The 18,419-nt window shown below is 38.6% G+C and overlaps 1 protein-coding gene and 1 pseudogene across 9 annotated transcripts in view; both read right to left on the reverse strand.

The window, feature by feature from the left end:
- Positions 1 to 318: 318 nt before the first annotated feature.
- On the reverse strand, positions 319 to 1,971 carry LOC149836780 (transcription factor TCP4 pseudogene; annotated as a pseudogene). Its single transcript, XR_016432059.1, has 2 exons — positions 677 to 1,971; positions 319 to 555 (listed from the first exon to the last, which is right to left on the reverse strand). The product of XR_016432059.1 is annotated as a transcription factor TCP4 pseudogene (transcript).
- A 12,898-nt stretch (positions 1,972 to 14,869) lies between these two features.
- The window catches only part of LOC149836781 (U4/U6 small nuclear ribonucleoprotein Prp31 homolog), a 28,906-nt gene continuing 25,356 nt past the window's right edge, over positions 14,870 to 18,419 (reverse strand). For 4 of the 8 annotated variants that reach the window (XR_016431836.1, XR_016431838.1, XR_016431839.1 and 1 more), the window contains 2 exons: positions 15,277 to 15,806; positions 14,870 to 15,191 (listed from right to left, as the gene is read on the reverse strand). Coding sequence is in view for 3 of the 8 variants with exons in the window: in XM_090005573.1 (XP_089861699.1) it covers positions 15,699 to 15,806 (108 nt within the window). In the remaining 5 variants the exon portion in view is untranslated. The remainder of the gene's footprint in view (positions 15,192 to 15,276; positions 15,807 to 18,419) is intronic. The other 4 variants (XR_016431840.1, XM_090005575.1, XM_090005574.1 and 1 more) reach the window with 4 other exon arrangements.

An 18,419-nucleotide genomic window follows, 5' to 3' on the forward strand; every position in this document is an offset into this window, starting at 1 on the left:
GAGCATTTTTTTTTTGCCCATCGTAACCATTTGGCTCGGAGATCCAAGTCACAAACGATCCACCGCGAATCATAACTCCGAAAGAAAAGATGATCCAATTCCAATTGAGGTAAACCACGAGACGAACACGGAACACACCTCTCAGTTTATAACATGGAAAAGAACATGCAAAATTCAACACTACTCTCTTCTACTTTTGTTTTTATCTCCCTGGTTCAACTCAAACTCCTCGTTAATACCACCTACCCTCAAGCAATCGAACACCCATGTAGAGAGATTATAACGAAAAGATCACCAACAAGAAGAAAAGGAAAAGATGAATTGTTTTCCGGTGATAAATTCTAGAGAGTCATGCATACCAATAAGAAAAAGGGGAAAAGAAGGAAACTGGAAAGCAAAAAACGGAAAACATGAGCCTACAAACAATGACCCGCCACGGAGAAGAAAATGGATTTCTTCAAACAACAGCATATGCATTCATTCAAACCTGCAACTAAAAGTAGGTACCGTTTCCTCCTCTTCCAAACTGGGATCTTTGTTTCTCCATCACCAAAACTGTCAAAAAAGAAAAAACAACTATCTTCTCTTAGAACTCTACTCTCTTTAATCATTTGTAGAATTCCAGCTAGTTCAGTAGCAGAGAGAACAAAGGGAAGGAAGAAGGATGAATGAATACCTCTATGCGCATTTTAGTACAAGCAGTGATGGTAGAGCAGTAGGATACTCAATGGTGAGAAATAAAGGGAGCAGAGGACGGTTTGTTGCCATCGTCCTCATGCTCCTCGTCGCCTTGAATTCGCGCCGGAATCCGGAACCCGGCGAACCCACCAGCCACGAATCCGGCCGGAAGGGTCACCTGGGTCTCCGGAAAAATCCGGGCGCGGACCGAAGGCGAGCTACTGGACTGAAGGGGTCCCCTCTGAAAGAACAAGCTGGTGTTCTGGCCGGCCGGCATCGGCATCTGCGGCAGAAACTGTGGCATTGGGCTTAGGAATCCAGCACCACCACCGTCAGCAGCGGCGGCGTTCCATGGAGCCAACCTCTGGAACCTGCCCAGATCCGGCTGCTGCTGCTGCTGCCAGTCCCCAGAAAAGAACAGGCCCGGCGGCTCGCTCTGAGCATCGTCGCCGGAGAACCTCTGGTTGTGAAGAACAGACTGGTGGTGGTGGTGCTGCTGCTGTTGGTCTTGAAACGATTGGAGAGAGAGGCGGAGCTCACGGGTGGTGGATGGGGCGGGTGGAGACGGAGGTTGTTGTTGTTGTTGGTAGCTCTGGAAATTGATCAGGGATGAAGAGGAGGTGGAGGAGAAAGAGGAAGGTGGGAAGAAGGATTTGATGGTATCAGCAATGGCATCCGAATCAAGAGGAGGGAGGAAGTTGGCCTGATTCAGTGGCTCAAAGGCAGTAGATGGTGGCGGTTCGGATGGTGGTGGTGGTTTCCTGGTGGAGGAAGAAGACTCAGGTTCGGCGGGGGCTCCGTCATGGTGGTGGTGGCGACGAGGTTCGGCGGTGGGTTGCCAAGGGGGAAGCAGGGCGAGCTCATCAATGGAGGGTTTGGCCTTCTTGATGAGCCAATCGACGGCCTTGCTGGGCCGGTCGTATCCGAGCCGGTCCTGGACGTCGTAGAACTGGATGGCGGTGTTGGCGGAGAGGCGGACCCGCCGGTCCCTTGGCCCCTTGGCCGTGCAGACCTTACTGTGACGGTCCTTCCTGCCCGTAGATCTCACAATGTGGCCACCCTCCACCTCCACTATCTCCCCTACCTTGCTGCTGCTGCGGCCTCCCCTAAAGGAGTAGGCCGGCTTTGGGGTGGAAGTAGGCTCGCACATCCCCTTGCCCAAACTTGCATGTTCAGTGGAGGAGGATAATGGTACGGTCAGGGGGTTCGGTTGATGGGTCGTCTTCTTCCTCTGCTGCTGATGATGAGCTTCTTGATGACCCAGAACCCTCTTTTCTTCCTCTTCTTCCAGCTTTCAATTTGGATGGTCTCCCCCTAGTGGGTTCTCTCTCTCCTGGCTTTGCCATTCTGCTCACCAAATTCCATTACCAAGTGAAGAGAAAGAATGACAAAGGTTTTAGAGAGAGAAGGGAGGGGAAGGAAGAGGGTTTTAGCTCATCGAAGTGGTCTATGCAAAGGGGAAGAGTGACTAGCTGCTTCCCTCTTTTTGTGTTATTTTTTTATTTTGATTTTTTCTTTTTTTTATTGTTGGATAGGGTTCCCTTTCTGATTATTTTTTTTTAAAGGCAAGCTGAGGTTAGGTGGACCCTCCCAGAACAACACAACAGCAGCCCTCATGTGGCAGAGGGATTCGATCCTGGCATTCAGCTTGACACAATACCCTGCTTACCACATGGGATACCACCTCGGTGAAATAAAAATAGTGTTCCAAGACGGAATCGAGAGAGGAGGGGGCAGGATAGAAAGCTGCAAACAGTGCAGCTCTCTCTCTCTCTCTCTCTCTCTCTCTGCCCACGGTCGACTTGTCCCCAACCACTCCCAAAACCCTAATAAGACACCCAATTTCAGAAAAAGGAAATTATACAAACGAAGAATACCAACAATTTGTGGCTTATTTTTCTCATTCCAACAAGTGAGGATTCGTTAGATGCTCGTGCGACAAGCAATTTTAGAGAGAGGGTGTAGTTTTTCTTGGCTACTCTCTCTCTCTCTCCTTACACTCTGCCCTGAGCGTGAAATGGGGCATAGAAATTTTGGCAGAGAGGATACTGGGCGTTGATCGACCCAGGAACAGGTGTCAATCACATAGCACACTTGAGTGTGCCTCTACACCTGGCTGCCCTCCATCTGAGTTTGGGCTCCACGTACGACAGACTGTCAGCCAAAGATGGAGGGCATCGGGAGCAGCAGCACATTTCAACGTGTGCCATGTGATGTCATATGATCGGTTGATCAAGCTGCAAGGGTTGTCAGACCTGTGCGCCCCAGAAAAGACTGTTTTATATCACAAAAATCCTTTGATGGTAGGGATTAAAAAATGGAAATAAGATAAGATTTAGGATGTATATTCTATAATACAATGGACGGATGACCAGATAAATGAGATCATGAATCCTTTGCTTAATGTGACCTTTGCAATTGTTACCATACATGAGTGATCCTTATCTTTTGACACTCTCGCTCAAGCTTAGGAGTGTGGATTCGTAACGCCCAGCTTGTGAATTAAAAACTTAAACTACTCTCTTGGGAGAGACTTCGTGAACACATCTTCAAGTTGAAGATTCGTTGGAACCTATTGTGTACAAATGGTTCCTAATTGGACCTTTTCATGAACAAAGTGGCAATGGAGCTCCCTCGACATGCTTGGTTTGCTCATAAAATATTAGGTTTGCTGCAATATGATGACTAACTGGTTATCGCAATACAACAACATCGATCGGTCTTTTATGTGTTATACCAAAATCTGTTAGAAGAGCCTTTAGCCATATTAGTTCACATATTGCACCTGTTATAGATCTGTACTCAGCTTCCGCGTGAAATCATTGCTTGTTTCTTGCTTTTCCATGAAATGAGACATGGTGAAATATCTTGTTATAGACCTTCGAGTCATCGGGCAACTGACCTAATCCGAATCACAATAAGATTGATAACTTGATCTCACCTTTTGCTGGTAATTTCATAGGTAGAAGAGGACTTTAGATATCTCAAGACTTGGATGGCAGCATTGTAATGTGATATTCTGGGTTCATGCATGAATTGACTCGGTATGTCAAACGAATCGACAATGTCCGGTTGAGTCACTATCAAATATATGAGATGCTCCACTAGTCTTTGGTATCAAGTGGGATCTTGAATAAGTTCTCCATCTTATGCATTAGATTTTAATTTCTGATCCATTGGAAACTCCACTGGTTTTTCACCCATGAGTCCCGCATCAGATAAAATGTCTAGCGCATGTTTCTTTTGACTTAAAAAATTTTTGGACGGTGCTCTAGCCACCTCAATGCCCAAAAAATATTTTAATCGGCTAAAATCTTTGAGGTGAAAACGTAAATTCAAGAATTGCTTGATCCAGTGTAGTCATCATTCCCTGCCATGATGATGTCATCAACATAAATTAAGATGACCACCATTTTAAATCTGACCCTCTTAGTGAAAAGGGTATAATCTGATGATGACTGTGTAAATCTGGCTTTTTTTAGAGCTGATATAAGTTTAATAAATCAATTTTTGGTTTATTGTTTTAATCTATAAATTTATTTATTTAGCATACGGACATGATAATGATGTTCCTCCTAACGATTGTATCCCGGTGGCAAAGCCATATAAACTTCTTTGTGAGGGTCTTCGTGTAAAAATGCATTGTTGACATCTAATTGATAAGTCATCTAATTGTTAATGGCGCAAGGGCAAGTAAGCAACGCATGGTGGTGAGTTTGACTACTAATGCAAACATCTCATGATAATTGAAATCTTCTAGTTGGGTGTAGCCTTCGGCAACTAAACCAACCTCATATCTCTCAATGTAGCTATCGAATTTGTGCTTGATCTTATACATTTGCACCCAATGGGTTGTTTTCCTAGTAAAAGAGAGACTATGATTTATATGTTGTTCGCTTTTAAAGCTTGGATCTCCTTAGCCATAGTTTTTTGCCAATGCGAATCCTTAGTGGCTTCGCTATAATTGCTAGGTACAACCTCATTAAAAACAGTAAAAAGAAAAGTCATGTGGGAAGAAGAAAACTTAGAAAAAACAAAGAAATTTTGGATAGGATATGGTTTACCCGAGAAAACATGATCCGGAGGCATGGGTGGAGCTTGTGCGGGTACCAGCACCAAAGAACATATGTAGTATTGTAGGTATGGCGGGCGGGCGGGTGTGTTGTCTTGTGGATCGGCGAGTTGTTGAGGTGAGTTCCTAATTGATAGGTTATTTACTAATGATAGAGGAGGAAGAGGAGTAGGGTGGTGGTGGTGATGGTGAGATTGTAGGGTGGTGGTGGTGACGAGATGGGTGGCAGGGAGCGTAAAAATAAATTTTCTCTTGCTAGGAAACATTCTTCCACCACCTCCCATGGAGGAATGTTTCTTATCAAAAAGTGTACTTTTCAGAAAAAAAATCTCGCTCATTTGTAAGGGTTAGAAAATTCATATGGATTTTTCACTTTGCATCACTTTCCTACATCTTTCTCGCTTCCAAACGTACCCTACGCAAAATTCCATTTGGAGTTGCACGTCGCCTAACAAAATAAACATAGCCGTGATAAACCAAGCATATGTATTTTCACATTTTCATGTTTATTTTGTAGATTAAGCTCTACTGCTACGATTTCTTTACGCAAAAGCATTTTTTAAATCGTTTGATTATATTTATATAAGTTAATTTCTTAGAAGCTTCAAAATCCATTGGTCTCCAATGCATTAAAATTTTACAATTGACAAAACCATGTTTCTACGTCAAAACTCCTGGACCTAAAGTGCATCTTTTCATGGATGAACCATGTCTAATGCATTTGTAGGATCAAATTGATCAAATAAAGCTCTTATGAGTTTTAGTCAGAGGGTCTGGTGCACTCGATAGTAGTCGATATTTTTTCATATATATCTTCAACGTTTCTTTTATTTCTTGGACTAGTTGCTATTTCTTTAACAAAAAATGTCAAGCACTCTGGCTTGGCTGCTTAAGCTGGAAATAAATCTTCAAGAAACACAAATACATAATGCGAGCACCCAACACTCGAACATCATTTGCATAATTAAGGTGGCTGGCAATTCCCTCCAATTCCTCTATAAACCCCAAAAAATCAGATTCAAGTCATCGTAACATGTAACCCTACACCAAGGTTGCCAAGAAGAGAAATGAAAATGTGAGACTGAAAATATAAATCAGCAAAATATGTAAACTAGTATGAAACATGATTTTCATAAGGTTTTTTGCAAATTTAACCTTGCAAATGCATTCGGCGTGGTTTATTTTGCTTGAAATCAATTATTGGATTATCAAGAAATATGATTTTGTATGCTTGAATATTTATAAAAATTTTGAGCTGTTGATTTTCAAGCCTTAAAAGATTCTTCTTCTACATCGTAATCGGATGATCTAAGAGTCTATTTCTATTAAAACCAAGCATCTAGATCACATCCAGTAAAAATTTAGAAAAAAATATGAAAAGCTCAATGCATACCAGTTTACATATTTCAGTTACCATATATATATATATATATATATATATATATATATATATATATATATATATATATATATATATATATATATATATATATATATATATATATATATATATATATATATATATATATATATATATATAGAGAGAGAGAGAGAGAGAGAGAGAGAGGGCAAATGTTGAAAATATGCACAAAGAATAATATAAATTTACACAAACTTTACTTCTTTATTACATTACAAAAGCTAGTAAGAAATAACAAATTTATTTTTTACAAAATATATGATTACATTGACTACAACTGTAATGCAATTATGTTAGTTGCTTATACTTTGTATAAAGGAGGGCATAGTCAAGCTTCATTTTTAATAAAATAATGAATCTCATAAGTATTTTAATGCGACATAGGTTTACATAATCAAGAAATGAGAAAAAAATAGTGGTTTCACTAAATTTTAAGATTTCTCTATTTCATCCAGCACCTTACATCCTTCTTAATATTTAAAATATGTACAAAATTTAATTTTTTTAAATAAGTAAATAAATTTGTTAGAGAATACATGTATCTTGACTTTTTACTAAAAATACATTTTATATTTCGAAAAAACATACAAAAAATGTATGGCAAACATGTATCTCAAATAAGATAAATAAGTTTCCCATATAAAATAAGTAGGTTTCTTCTATGCAGTTGAAATGAGTTTCTCACTCAATGAGAAACAGGATTCCTGTGCTTTTTTTTATAAGTTTCTCACAATTTAGAAAATATTAGGTTTTCAGTTTCATAGAGGACTCTCTCTCTCTCTCTCTCTCTCTCTCTCTCTGAGGAGGAGGAGGAGGCTGATCAACCCCCTCTCTCATTTTTCATTATGTTTTTCTCATGTTACACAAATAAATAAATAAAAACCATTTAGAAAATATGTCATATCAAAAGTTCTCATAAGCAAAAATTTCTTTTCCTGTGATTTTTTACGTGCCCTAAAAGTTAAGAACTATATATATTCTCTATTGGGGCAATGGGACCTAGGGTTTTATGACAACAGTCATCGCTAACAAGGCAGAAGTCAAGTGATTATGCTTTCCAATGGACAAAAATTAATAATTGTTCTCCAGCTATCAAAAAAATATTTATTGGCCAACTTTTTGCCCTTAGTCCCGAAAGGACCTCACTTTTTTTGAATTAGTATAATGACCTCTATTTTTCTAAAAACAGTCAAACTGAGACTTCTTCTTATCATTGACCATTAACGCAGGTTAATTATTAATAAAATCAACCAAATGCGAATAACCATTAAAAGACTAAAATACTTACCCTTCTTTTAAATGAGCATTTTTTAACTCTAAATGGCAAGCAAAAAAACTCAAAAGAATCACATTTTCCTAAAAATGATCGAGGTTAACCTCAAGTCTCTATTGGTAGGGCTTGGAAACAAGACAAGCCGCCCATGAAATAGTTTTGGCAAGGTGAACATGAACAACAAGTGTCAATTCTCATAAGCTAGTTAACTAATAATAAATATATTACACATATATTTTATAGTGAAAAAGAGGAAGATGACACTTTAGTAATTTAAATGATATTGTTTACAACTTTGGAATAATATATTTATTTTGTAAAATGAGCTGGTTTGAACTTGGCTTTGTTTGTTTACAGTCCTGTTCTATTATTTTTATTTTTAAAAATATAAATATTTGTTAACAAGCTGGCTTGAGTTCGGCTCGTTTAAACTGGACTTGCCATGAGCTCGAGTTGGATTTTGGCCACAGGAATGATGCTAGTTTGAACACCATCTGTTTGGTTCGTTCGGCTCATTATGTAGCCCTATCTATTGAGCAGTTTTCAGAAAAACAGAAACTTGTATTAAAAAAAATTTTGAAACATGAGGTACTTTTCTGAAATTAGAGGCAAAATATTGACCCTACATGGATTTTTTCAAAAAAAAAAAAAACCAAGGGACATGTTGGTAATTTAAATCGTTATGATTAAAAAGAGAAACGGGATAGGTTGGAAAGAGAGGGCTATGAAGGCCTAGGCCACCTAGGGGAATCACTTATATGAATTCCTATTTGGGGTCGTTTTCCACCGGAAACTTTTGGGCTAAAAAAAGTTTGGCATTCCGTTATTCTTTTTTTTTCTCACAAAAGACCAAATGAGCAATACCAAAAATAAAAATAAAAACTAACGAGGGCTCCGCTTGTCTGGTAAGAGCAGCTAGTGCAGGTCACCTTGAGTTGGAAGGTTGCAGGTTCAAAACCCAAATGATATAGTTGTATAACTGGTAAGGATCTGCTTAACCACCACAGCTTGGGTTTCAAAATAAAAAATAAAAGGCAATGTCTTACTTTTGCAATAAAAGTCCAAGAAACGTACTTGTTCTTTTTCTCAATTACCCCAATTGTTGTGTAAACAAATTTTAATAAAATAATAATGGTGGAAGAGAGAGAGAATATTGGACCGGGACCAATATCAGATATCATCAAAATAAACAAAATGTGTGGCCTGGACCCAACTGACTCATGAACTGGCTCCAGTTGGCTTTGGTTGGAAGACTAAAATCAAAGATGGGCACGTCTGTTTGGTTTGTAAATTATTGTCCTCCTGATTATTTAGGGTTGTTGGGGAAGATTGAAAAGGAGAGGTCTTGACTCTTGATTCTCGTTTGGGGAGCACACAACACTACAAACAGGCCCCACAGTCTTGACATAGCTGATGGTACCCCTCCTCTCTTCCATCTTTTTTCTTCAAGGGCTTTTCAATGGGGTGGCTCACAGCCTTCTGCCATAAAAAGAGGTCTATGTGAATTATGTGTGTAGTGTCACTTTCCATTATTTGCCTCTCTTTTGTCCATATCTCTTCCTGGCTTCCTTCTTGTGGCTCATCTGGAGCTATGTCACAAAGACACGTGGATGCATGACGTGGATTCGACTAGTAAGTTCTATTTTTTTTTTAGAAAAATCAGACAAAAAAATTTAATTGATGAAAATTATTTTTTAAAAAATTTAATGTTAAAAATATGTTTTTTTATTAATATAAAACTTTAAACCAATAAAAATAATAAAATAATATTTAAATATTGCATAACTTGTCAGTGTTTGTGTCGATTGTGTCTGCTCGTGTTACCAGGAACACAACACCACCATGGCATGTCCTTGTGACATAGGCCTGGAGTGAACCAAGCCAAAGGAGGAAAGCTAAGCTAGTGAGTGTGTGCGCGAAAGTATTTGGCACCATTATAAGGAACCGCCTAAATGGAATTCAACTATAGGGTTGGTTTTGACTAAATCTATTCCTATGCACGTGTTCAGCATAGCCGAAATAATAATAGGAATGAGACTTTTGAATCATATTTTTTAATGTAAAATATGGCTTTATAAGACTTACAAATTTGGTCAATTGTAGGTAGTTGATTTTTCAATTGGTGCAAAATCGTATCCACCTAATGAAATAACATAATTCAAGCATTGATTTCTGCTAACCCAAACATATAGATCACATTAAAGGGTCAAATGTGTAAAAAAACATTAAAAAATAAAAATATTACAGTTTTATGCTAACCCAAACATTAGATCATATTAGAGTTTAAATTTAATAAGAACATCAAATCAAATAAAGGTGGATTATGAAAAATAGTAATTATTTGAGGATTAATTTTGACAAGCCCTAGTAAAAATTCTCTTTCCAAGGCCGGTAAGTAAAGTGCTAGCAGACAAAAGCACGATAAAGTTAAACAAACCATAAACACATTTGGATTTCAGATAAACAATATTTATCACAGACATAACAATAACTATTTTCATTCATTTAAACATGATCATTTGCAGAAAGTAAAATTGAGCAGTAATAATTATGTTTCACTTGAATAACCCACTGCAGGTATGTGCAGTTTAAATACATTGATACAAATGAGATCAATTGGGGGTCTATTATTTTTGGGGTGATTTAATATCTCAATTGAATATCTGGATCAGACTCCAAAAAGGTGCTATAATATTCGAGAGATAACCCTTAAAAGACAAGATAATGTGATACATCTAACTTTTGCAAAAGTTTTACGACCTATCAATGTAGGATTTAATTTTGGTAGTCCAAATCCCCTAACTCTTGTGGGCAAAAGACCATCGAGTCATTGTCGCTCGTAAAATGATAAGAAACGTTGTGTGTTTCAACAACCCACAAAGTTTGTACCATCTATCATTTCCAAGGTAGCACGACACTGGATGGGTATCCAAATCTTGTTAATTTGATCAATTCATAATCACTTTACCTACCTCTATTGGGCAACTCAAGATTTTGAGAACCCAACTACTACGCTAGGGTAAACAAAAAACATGCATGTAAGGAAATAAAATTGACTATTCGAAAGAGTTAATCAGTCAACCAGATTTTTAGTTGATATATTAACAACACCCATCCAGTTGACTTGTGGTGCATTCAAATCAATGAGTGTCGGAAGCAATGCCTTGGTACATTTAAACCAAAGAGACATTTTCATTTTATATATATACATACAACTTATCAAATTTTATGTCTTGGGTGTACCTATGATACCCCAGGTCAATATTGACCACAAGATCGATTTGACGATCAATTATCCAAGTGAGCTCAAATACACCACCGATCAATATTATAAAGTTCGCATGTCACACATAAATAAAAATCATAAGTGCTCGTGTAACACCCCAAAATTTCAAACTTGTGAACCTTTCAGAAAATAGGTTAGAGACTAGAAAAAATCTCTTTCCTTTAGAGTTTGTTTATGAAATCAGCGGAAGACTATTCTTTTATTAAATTCAAAAAGGTAAGCTGACAACTTTGGGCACGTTAGCTAAAAGAACCAAAACTCACAATCCATGCTACTTGCAAAACACTTGAAAAAACTACTTTTATTAAAAAAAGTTTCCAAATAGTACAAAATTTGGATATCCGAAGGAAAATCCATTGCAAAACATTAAAAACGTCCCGGACGTGAGCTAAGAGCAGGAATAAGAAATCTTGAAGTCATCGCGCCATCGCCCGTGGTGTACCTAATCATCACTTGTACCCATAGAATGTGTTAGTTTCGCGAAAAACTAGTAGGTGCACAAGAGAGACTACAAGAAACTGAATTAAGTACATTTAATTCAACATGCTAAGCAGTTTAAAGCAGATATTCAGTCAAACAGGTAAGTTGTTCAAAACAGGTAGGTAGTTCAAAGCAAGTAAGCAGTGCAACTGTCAAACCCAGCATGACGATTCATTTGATCATAAGTTGTGAACTACTACTCAATAAGCAAGTCTCATGACCCATCAACCAGTGTAAATAGACTTTATGTTTTGATATTACTGGCCTGCGGGTACACGCAGGCAAAACATAGAAACACTTGAGACTAGTTCGGGCGTCTGTTATTCTATGTATTTTCAATAACCCGAATAGCTAGTTGAGTCCACTCCTAAGCAGACGACTTTAGCCGAGAGAGGATTCCTCAAAGGCAGGTATTTGGCAATGGATGCATCCAACTTCTGCAGAAGTCCATGAGATCTACCACCTGGGATAGTGTCTGATAGTCTCTTCCCCTAACTCCAATGACTGGGGAGGCCGGGTCTTCGCCTGTGGGGTGATTGTTAACAACCTGTCCATTAGAGTTTTGTACCGATCCATCCTCTCCTATGACACAAACACAAGGGGGAATGAGTGTGTCAGGGGTAAATTAACTGACGACTCATTCTATATGCTCTGGTCTTTTGACCTAATGAGCATCTTACCTGTGAAGGTAATTCCATCTTTATATGTTTACAACATTGTGCATTTAACATGGTTTGAGGTCACATGCTCGTCTCATCCGATCATCGCAGTACTACTGTGTAGTGCACGACTACAAGTACTCTAGAATAAAAAGGGTATAGCTCATCAATAGGAGCCTCAACAGAAGTGTTTCACAAAGATGTAATGTTTCTCAAACTTTACTTTTGACATTGTTTATCTTTTGAAACAGCCAACAGCTTGTGCCACATTTGTCATGCGATTTTCTAGAATCTCATCCGCTATCGTAGTATCTACATGCCTCGCATGACTCGATACTAGCCTCGATAGACGAGATACAATTCTCAACAGAACCCCACTAAGAAGCTTGCTCAAGCCCCATTTCGGGGTTACCCGAGATATATCGAATAGACGAACAGAACTAGCCATTCACATCCTTCCCAATACTTCGATTTGGGCAGTCTTTGATGCTTTTGTGCAATTCCCTAAATTATCAAGTCTATTATGCAGGACTGCTCACTCGAAAAGTCAGGATCCCTCTCCTTAGATGAAGATGTATCGCTAGCTCCCGACTCAACTCTTTTCGCAAGAGGGAGAGTAGTAAATGCCTTTTGCATCCTCCACGAGGATGCCTTTATAGCACATGCAATGAGCGAAAACCTGAGTGTCATCTGCAATAGCAAGGCAGTAACAAAATATTTGCAAAAGCAAGATCCTGTGAGCAAAGCGTGACGGTAAAGTAAAGACATGATAGAAAGTAAAGGACAATGATCGTGAAACCGCATCCTTGAGTTAAATACGTACTCGTATAAATATATATGATATATATATATATGTGCATATATATTTATTTAATTATCTTTTTTAGTTAATTAAACTCAATTCAATTGTCCAAGTCCCCCGTGCAATTTTCCCCTGCCTTAAGGAGTTGCAAGCTTGTTGGCTCCTGCGGGTGTAAACGATTGATGGTTTGGGTCGCAGAGCGCGAGCGAGATCCGTCGTACGAGCTGCAAAAGCGACAGTCTTAGCAAGTTAACACCAAAAATAGAAGATCAGGAGCACTGTCGTTGACCTGCCGTAAAGGAAACAGAGGCAGGGGCATCGTGGCCTTGCGCATCTGCTATCAGCACAAGAAGCAGGGGCAGGAACTGCGAGCCCCTACTGACCTGCTATCAGCAAATTACGAGGAGGCAGGGGGTTGCACCCCTGCCCTCAGAAAGCGAGGGCAGGCAGGGTTGCGCTCTTACCTGGCAAAATAGAGGAGAGGCAGGGGCTTTTTTGACAAAGTACAAGAGAGGCAGGGGCTTTGCCCCTGCCTGATGAATACGCAAACAGGTAGGGAGCGAAGCCCCAGCCTAACGCTAGAGAAGAGGGAGACAGGGGGCCTTGCCCCTGCCTGTCGAAAAACAGCGGAGGCAGGGGCAGAGAAAAGGGTGCAGGGAGGGGGCTCGACCCCTCCCCTGAACAACGAGGGTGCAGGGAGACTAACGAGGGTGTTTTCTATATATAAGCAGGTTTTTCAAGGGATTCAAAAATCAATAGCACATAATATGCCAAATTTTCATCAATAAAAAAAGTTATACTTTTACGTGAAAAAATATCATCCAAGGTGTGTTGCCTTGCAAACAAAACATGTACGACTGAACATATACATCTTGAAGCTATGATAACCAAGTACGTTTTACATACAGTAGTAGACAGTAGCATATATATATATATATATATATATATATATATATATATATATAGAGAGAGAGAGAGAGAGAGAGAGAGAGAGAGAGAGAGAGAGAGAGAGAGTAAATATTGGCTACTACGGTCATTTTCCGAAATATAAATCCATCTATGACTGGCCTTTCCTAGATTTCCACCTGTGGAAGGACATGGGCCTCGCATCCAAAATCATGCAGTACTCGTTTCACCACAAACCAAACCTGGGAAACATGCCCTCTTTCATATTAAAGAGGTCCTGTTTCCCACTTTTTGTGGTGAAATGAAAGCATCTACTGTTTAAATCTTCTGTTCCAACTGCGTGGAAGGATATGGGCCCCACATTCAAAATCTCATGCAGTGTTGGCTTCGCCACTAATCAAACGTGGTAAATAGACCTTCTTTCACACTAAAGAGGTCCTGCTTCCCACTTTTTGTGGTGAAACAAATGCCCCATAAGGGATGGGGCAGCATGATTTTTGAAGGTTGGCACCAATTCACATGGAGACCCTTTATACCCAAAACTAACAGTGGTTATGTGGCTCACACCAACGGCAAAATGTGGAGAGCAGCTCCAAAGGTTATTAAGAAAAGAAGAGGCAGAACGATTCTTCAACTAACTTCGCAGATTTGACAAAGCTACAGTAGGACCCCAGTGATGTTCACTGATCATGACCTCATATTACCAGAGCTTGAAGCGGTTGAACTCCTTCAGCTAAGCTCCCTGCCCCCCTCAAGTTTTCCAACCTTGAGTTTATTTTCAGTCGAAGATTATACTCGGTGGCATTTCTGGCTTCTCTTCAAGCTTGCACTCTCCCCTTTTACTGTCCTTTTATAGACAGACATTCAGTAACATCGGTTCACACTAAGGGCCCTTCTCGTTCTCTCCTTGGAACTGTTTAGTGTTGTACATACACTTGGGGATGTAATGTATTGGAAGCACAAACCTCCAGACTGGTTGCCATTTTATTCTTGTACTTGTAACTTTATGTTTTCATTGTAACTGCCTTTGGAGGGTTTCTCTCTCCCAAACTTGCACATCACTCTTCCCTACAACCGGCGACAAGACGAATGCAGTCTTGGCAGAGTTCATCCAGAACGACAACATGGTTACACACAGAGAATATTGTACCCTGCATCACATACCAATGTCCTATCATGTAACTATAACCACATCCATGTGACATAAGGTGCAAGTCACCTATTTAGATCGAAACTAAAGGGCCTTGAGTTTCTTTCCTTTGCCCAAGTGCAGAAGGGGAGAAGATGCACAAGTTACACCGAATACCACATATGAACGCGTCCTTTCATTTTTCTCAAAGCGTAAAATTATATCATTCAATCAGAAAATATCAACACAAACCTTTGATTATAAGATATAAAGACTACTAATCATAAAGTTTAGAAAAAAAATCTGAAAAAATGAAGATTGCTTCATTTGTGTTCTTTTGTGAAAGGCTTGCATTTCTTCCACCAAACTTTCTCATCAACCAAGCTTACAATAACCATCTGCTGGCTCAATTTGTACCGCTTACAATAACCATCTGCTGGCTCAATTTGTACCGTCAAAATGATCTTCAGGGTTGCACAGCTTTTTCTGCATTTTTGAACGAAAAAGAAAACAAATTTGTAAGCCCAAATACTGCAGATATGGCTTATCCAGGTAAAGTTTCATGCCATACCAGTCCATCAGTCACCATGTTAAAATCTAATCTTAAGTAGTTGGTTCAAGTAATCATTTTTTTATTCAAATAATGTACTCAGATCATGATCCAAAATTGGTTTCAACATGTTTGCAGACTTGTCAGAATCTATGTTTGCCATCATACATCATGAGTGGGGTCAATTATCAGATCAATAACAGATATGAAGACAAACAAACAGCAAAGAACAAATTATAGAAATCAGAATCTAGGAAAAATCTAGAATTTCTGAGATGTAACCAGCTCCCCTCCCTTATGCATGATTTCTTCAAAGGTTTGTTACAAATGCAAAGGATGTAACCAACACCAAAGTTCATACGCTCACTAGGTAGTGCATTGTAAAGAATATCACTAAAGCTTAAAGCAATTATTCAACAGTTGGAAGTAACATGAATCGCTTGTTATGTCCTCTTGATCTTAGAGAATGTTCCTATCTCAGAGAAGTAGGTGCTTTGAGTTCCGCTACCAAGTTGATTTGCATATGCCTGTGGGTTTGTCAGCTCAATTCCCTACAGAAGCCAAAAATAAGAATCAGTTCTAACAAGATTGTAAGATACAGATACACAAACCTACATACCAGCATATATACATACATATGTGTGTCTGTACGTGTGTGTGTATTTGTTCAAAACATCTATGAAATTATTCCCATCTATGCTTTGCATGATTGCAATGGTTGAACAGTAAAGCTACCGTACCATGGATGACAAGTCTCAGGTTCAAATCTTCTCCCAAGTAGATATTGGCCAACAAGATGTTCAAACATACAAATACATATGCATCTTTGTGTTTGTTTGAATGCATATATTTTTGTCTGTGAGAGAGAGAGCATGGTCTAGAATCTATATTTCCTCAAAATGTCTTTTAGGTGCTGGAGAGGCTGGTACTAGATGGGGGATGTTCCATGCAATGGCTGATAACGAATTTCAACTTTCAACTAAAATGCATATCAAGAGCCCATCAGAACATGCTCTCTTTCGTGTTATCAGGCTTGTTTGAATCCAATCATGTCACACAGATTCCAAATGTTAATTAAAGACTTTGGTACATGGTAAGCAAAGCCCCGAACAGATGTCAGTGGCCTCAGACAGGTAGATGTGAGTTTCAGGCTAATGTTTAAGATTCTACACCAGTGGGTTTCACAAGATAATATGGTACTAATGTTCTAACCTAAAATCACTAAACTACTCATGTAGCAGCGAAGCCATGGTTATTCTTTTTCAGACGGGGGTGGATGGTGGACTAAAAGTGTTTCATGGGTGAAATGACACATTGCAGTTCCATCTAAAAAGGAACAAAACAAAGATGAGTTACGTGACCCTTTGTGTGTGTGTGCGCAAACAATCATACAAATAAAAACACCAAGAATTTTCAAAATAACTGAATTTCTCAGAACATCTTGCCATATTAACATGAATATTTCATTTTATATTTTTTCAATTTCTGTTACATTCTGGACTTGGGGTTCTTATCATTTTCTAACAAAAGCTACATAAATTTTGGTGATGTGGATGTCTACGTCATGTCTGTGCATGTGCTTGTACCCAGATGCATGTGGATGGGTCTTTGGTGTAAACATGCATAGCATAAATTTGGTACAATTGAGTAGAACTGAACCTATTCATGCTTCCAGAAACATTCAATTAGCATGGGACATGTTTTTGATCAATGGATATGAATCCCAAATATATGTTTAAAGGAAAAAATGGTTCCTCCAAATTGCATAAAAACATACCAAACAATTTCTGTAACTTTCTTGGTCAAATTAGTCCAATTGAAGAATGATCACTAGTAAATAAACCATGACAAATACACCTATGTTATAAAATCTGATTGAAAATTAATGAGAAGGTAAAAACTACTCACGCAAACCAAGTTTGTTGTGGGAACCTCTCTCTCTCTCTCTCTCTCTCTCTCTCTCTCTCTCTCTCTCTCTCTCTCTCTCTCTATATATATATATATATATATATATATATATATATATATATATATATATATATATATATATATAGGGTAAATATTGGCTACTAATGAAGGTAAAAAACTAATGAGTAGAACTCTATTTCTTCAAAATTTCCAATTTTTTGTAGATCAAATGTTACTGATATAGGAAACTTGTTTTGAATCATGTGATTATGACAAATAATTAGGTTTTTAAAGGGGTCCAACAATCAACAGCCCACAATGTGCCAAAATTTCATAACTCAAAAGATCACATTTTTACATCAGAAAAGCATGATCCAAGGCTTGATCCTTAGCAAACAAACCATGCTGAACACATCTATGTGGTTAGATTGAGTCGACACAACTTGCACCTATGATTTCTAGCTCATTAGTTCTTTACCTTCATTAGTAGCAAATACTGTCCCATATATATAAGTTTAACCTTTTATATCACATTTAAAGAGTATTTGCTACAATGAAATGACCAAACTACACATAAGGTGGTAGAATGTTTACCTTTTAAGGTCAAAAAATCTCTTTTGATCTTTTGTATCCAACTAAAAGTGCTAAATTGCCCATTGTCGTTTTCTGATATTTGACTTTTACTTGTCCTCCACAAGAAAGACCTAATCTACCCTTCAAATAACATTATGAATTATAAAAGTGCCACCACCTTGGGTATATATTGGCAATTTAGGTTAGTTTAACATCATAACGTTAATATAAAAGTTTAAACTTGTATACTTGTGAGCATGCATGTAAGCCATAGATACATGCGGATCTAGTTAAATACGGACTCTGACGTGGGTCATGCACCTTGTCCACCTCTAGATAGATGTAAGTATGGCCAAACAGACCCTGCATATATCTGGTTTTCAGCCCAAGCTGGATTTGTATTGGGATTGATACATGTTTAAAAGGACTGCAGAAGCAAGCTAAAAAAATGGAAGGGGGAAACTTATATCCTTAAGATTGAAAAAAGAAGATAAAATGTCTTTAAAAGAAAAATATCTAATAAGTTCTACCCTATGTCACATAGGAGCGGGTGCGGCGATTAGGCACTTTAAAAAAACTCGGGTGCGGGAGGGTATATATATAAGGCCTGACCCACCCCTTCCCTTCCCGCCCCACCCGGCCCCGTCGAGCCTCTCTCTCTCTCTCTCTCTCTCTCTCTCTCT

The sequence above is a fragment of the Nuphar pumila genome, chromosome 5 (genome assembly GCF_984573655.1).
Source record: "Nuphar pumila chromosome 5, dmNupPumi1.hap1.1, whole genome shotgun sequence".
In the NCBI taxonomy this organism is placed as follows: Eukaryota; Viridiplantae; Streptophyta; class Magnoliopsida; order Nymphaeales; family Nymphaeaceae; genus Nuphar; species Nuphar pumila.